The following is a 2396-nucleotide window of genomic DNA, read 5'->3' as shown; positions in this document are numbered from 1 at the left end:
CTCAAAAGGAAGATGGGGAACATCTCTTCCATTTGTATCGTAGACGTGGCTCATGTCTAGGGTCTTCCCTAAAAGGAATTAATAGGATCCCTTCTAGAAAGTATACTCAGCATACAAAGTAATTTTCAGTATAGAAAAGATAGCTCTTTGTTTATCTAATACCAAAAGAAATGTTCAAAGCCCTAAAGATTCCTAAGTGTGCATTAATATTTAGAATTTGAAATTCATCATCCTATTATGGCTGCCTCCATCTCTTCCTGCCAGCAGATACAAGCAACTTTGGTGGAAATGTTAAGGTCTTCTCAGTGGACTTCATTAATCCTTTCAGCAGCAACTTCTTTCTGCTATGTATCATATGTAATCATATTCTCCTCTGAGAAATCCTTGTGGAAGTCTTTTCCTACGGGGCATCCATCCCCCAAATTTCTCAAGGAGGTTACTGTCGGGGCTGAAAACATCCCTTTCTCACAAGCAATGATCAGTGCCCTGAGTTCTAGGAAAACACAACCGAAGGGGCAACGGGGGACACTGAGGTCCGGTCTCAAGCTCACAAAGGCATACCATTGCTGTCATGCGTGAGACTCCACCAAGAGAGGCGGGTGGGGAGGGAGGGAGGAAAGAAATTCACTCCTTGCCTTTACTGAAAGTCCAAGAGAGAGCTGGAAATGGTGTCGTCCCAATACAGGTTATTCCAGGAAGATTTTTTTTTTAATTTTTAATAGCTCATATCAAAATCGGCAGTAGGTCCTCCCAGCTGGATCGCCAATGACCTTTGACACAGCCTCCAATCACTGTAATATGTAGGGATTAATTAGGACCTGGTGAGCTTGTAAGCCCCTTGAGCAAGAGGCCAGAGCTTGTGTTCATCCCCATGGACCCAAGTCCACAGAAAGCTGAGATTCTTCTCTTTTCTCATTATTGCCTGCTTCCTCTTTCTCATTAAGGGACCTGTGATTGGATTTCCCTTCACACCCACCTCTGAGCACTCAGGTGTCCTATTTTGTTGTGCTCTGAGGCGGATGCTCCTTTCCTTCCAGGTGTCCGGCCTTTTCCGAGTTGAGGGCAGTTATGAAACCTGCTCCCCAGATTCTCTCACCCTGGAGGACGGTGACTTGGTGCAGTTTGTACAGGAGGGAGAAAATGGACAGTGGTGAGTGTGTACACGTGAAAGGAAGAAAAAGGAGGGCAAGTGCATTTTAACAAAATTCTCTGATTCCCTGAATTTCTTGTTGACATTTCAGGTTAGTCAAGAAATTGGTTTCTGAGAAAAGTGACTGGGTACCCTCCAGTCTCCTTCATCCTGCAGGGTTAGATGGTGACCAGCTTCATAAAAATAGTAACACAGGTAAGTAAGTACCGGGCAGGAAGCAGGGTGCCATGGATAAGGGGATGGATGCATATAAATGGATTTAAATATATAAAATATATAATAGAGACAAAGGAAAGCCATTCTATTAAAACTAAAATTAAGATATCGTGTTATTTTGTTTTTCCCCCCCATCCAAATTCCTGAAACCCCTGAATTCTATCTGTGAATCAGCGTCTCAGAGGATCTCAGGTTAAGAACTACTGCTGCTTTACGTTTATCCTTTGTCTGGTATAGAACATGATCCCACAGGAAACTAGAGCTTTTTGATGTGCTGGAAGGACCATTCTGTCCAGATTCCCCTTGCTAATAAAATGTCAGCTCTTTGAGATATAGGGATAGTTTAATATTTTTGTGGCTGATATCTGGCTTCCCATAAACACTTAATAAATCCTTGCTGATTGATCATTGAAGCTAAATGGCCTCCTAGTTGGTGCCCAGTGCAAATCTCCTGGCCTTAGAAGCCTTCTGGGCTTCCCTTGCCCACCACCCACCCATAGAATAATAAAAATAATGGTGGGAACAATAATAACAGTAATAGTCTCATTTACTAGGTGTCCCATGTGTTTATGTTGCAGACACATATCCCAGTTCCCGTGACCAAGGGCTAACAGATTCAGAAAGGAAGGAGAACCTTGTGCAGAGACTATCGGCTGCACAGAAGGCTGAGAGCTGAGTCTGCCCGCCGCTCTGCCCGCTCATCTCTTACCTTTGGTTTTGCTTTGGACATTTGCCTCCCCTTCCCCTTCCCAACCCCACTCTCTTTCTCCTGGACACTGAGTCTACCTGGACTTCTGGGAAACTCCAGACGCCCAGACCTACAGGAATCACTCCATCTGGTCAATAAGCAAAAGCAAAGAAGTCTTTTTCAGGATTCAAGACAAAAACAGAGGCGTCCCAGCAGAACTGTCCGAGGATGTTGGTCTGAATCTGGTCTGCTACAGTGATGTGTGTGTTAGCCAGGGCTCTGGCATTAATCAGGGGGGGCTGATTCTTTTCCTCGCCTCAAGTACCCGGGATGCCCCATTCT

General features: G+C 44.6%; 1 protein-coding gene across 1 annotated transcript; it reads left to right on the top strand.

Moving 5' to 3' along the window:
• Positions 1 to 666: 666 nt before the first annotated feature.
• Positions 667 to 2145, top strand: LOC127552922 (guanine nucleotide exchange factor DBS-like). Its single transcript, XM_051983250.1, has 3 exons — positions 667 to 1150; positions 1242 to 1345; positions 1945 to 2145. The coding sequence occupies exons 1-3, from the start codon at positions 1020 to 1022 to the stop codon at positions 2040 to 2042; spliced, it is 333 nt and encodes a 110-aa protein (XP_051839210.1). The 5' UTR covers positions 667 to 1019; the 3' UTR covers positions 2043 to 2145.
• Positions 2146 to 2396: the final 251 nt, after the last annotated feature.

Source organism: Antechinus flavipes, chromosome 3 (assembly GCF_016432865.1).
Source record: "Antechinus flavipes isolate AdamAnt ecotype Samford, QLD, Australia chromosome 3, AdamAnt_v2, whole genome shotgun sequence".
Taxonomy (NCBI): Eukaryota; Metazoa; Chordata; class Mammalia; order Dasyuromorphia; family Dasyuridae; genus Antechinus; species Antechinus flavipes.
This window is presented reverse-complemented; position numbering and strand designations above follow the sequence as displayed.

Coding starts and splice junctions, on each gene's coding strand:
- LOC127552922 (XM_051983250.1), top strand. CDS start 1,020: ATGCTCCTTTCCTTCCAGGTGTCCGGCCTTTTCCGAGTTGAGGGCAGT. Junction 1,151..1,241: donor GAGGGAGAAAATGGACAGTG/GTGAGTGTGTAC, acceptor TTGACATTTCAG/GTTAGTCAAGAAATTGGTTT. Junction 1,346..1,944: donor TCATAAAAATAGTAACACAG/GTAAGTAAGTAC, acceptor TTTATGTTGCAG/ACACATATCCCAGTTCCCGT.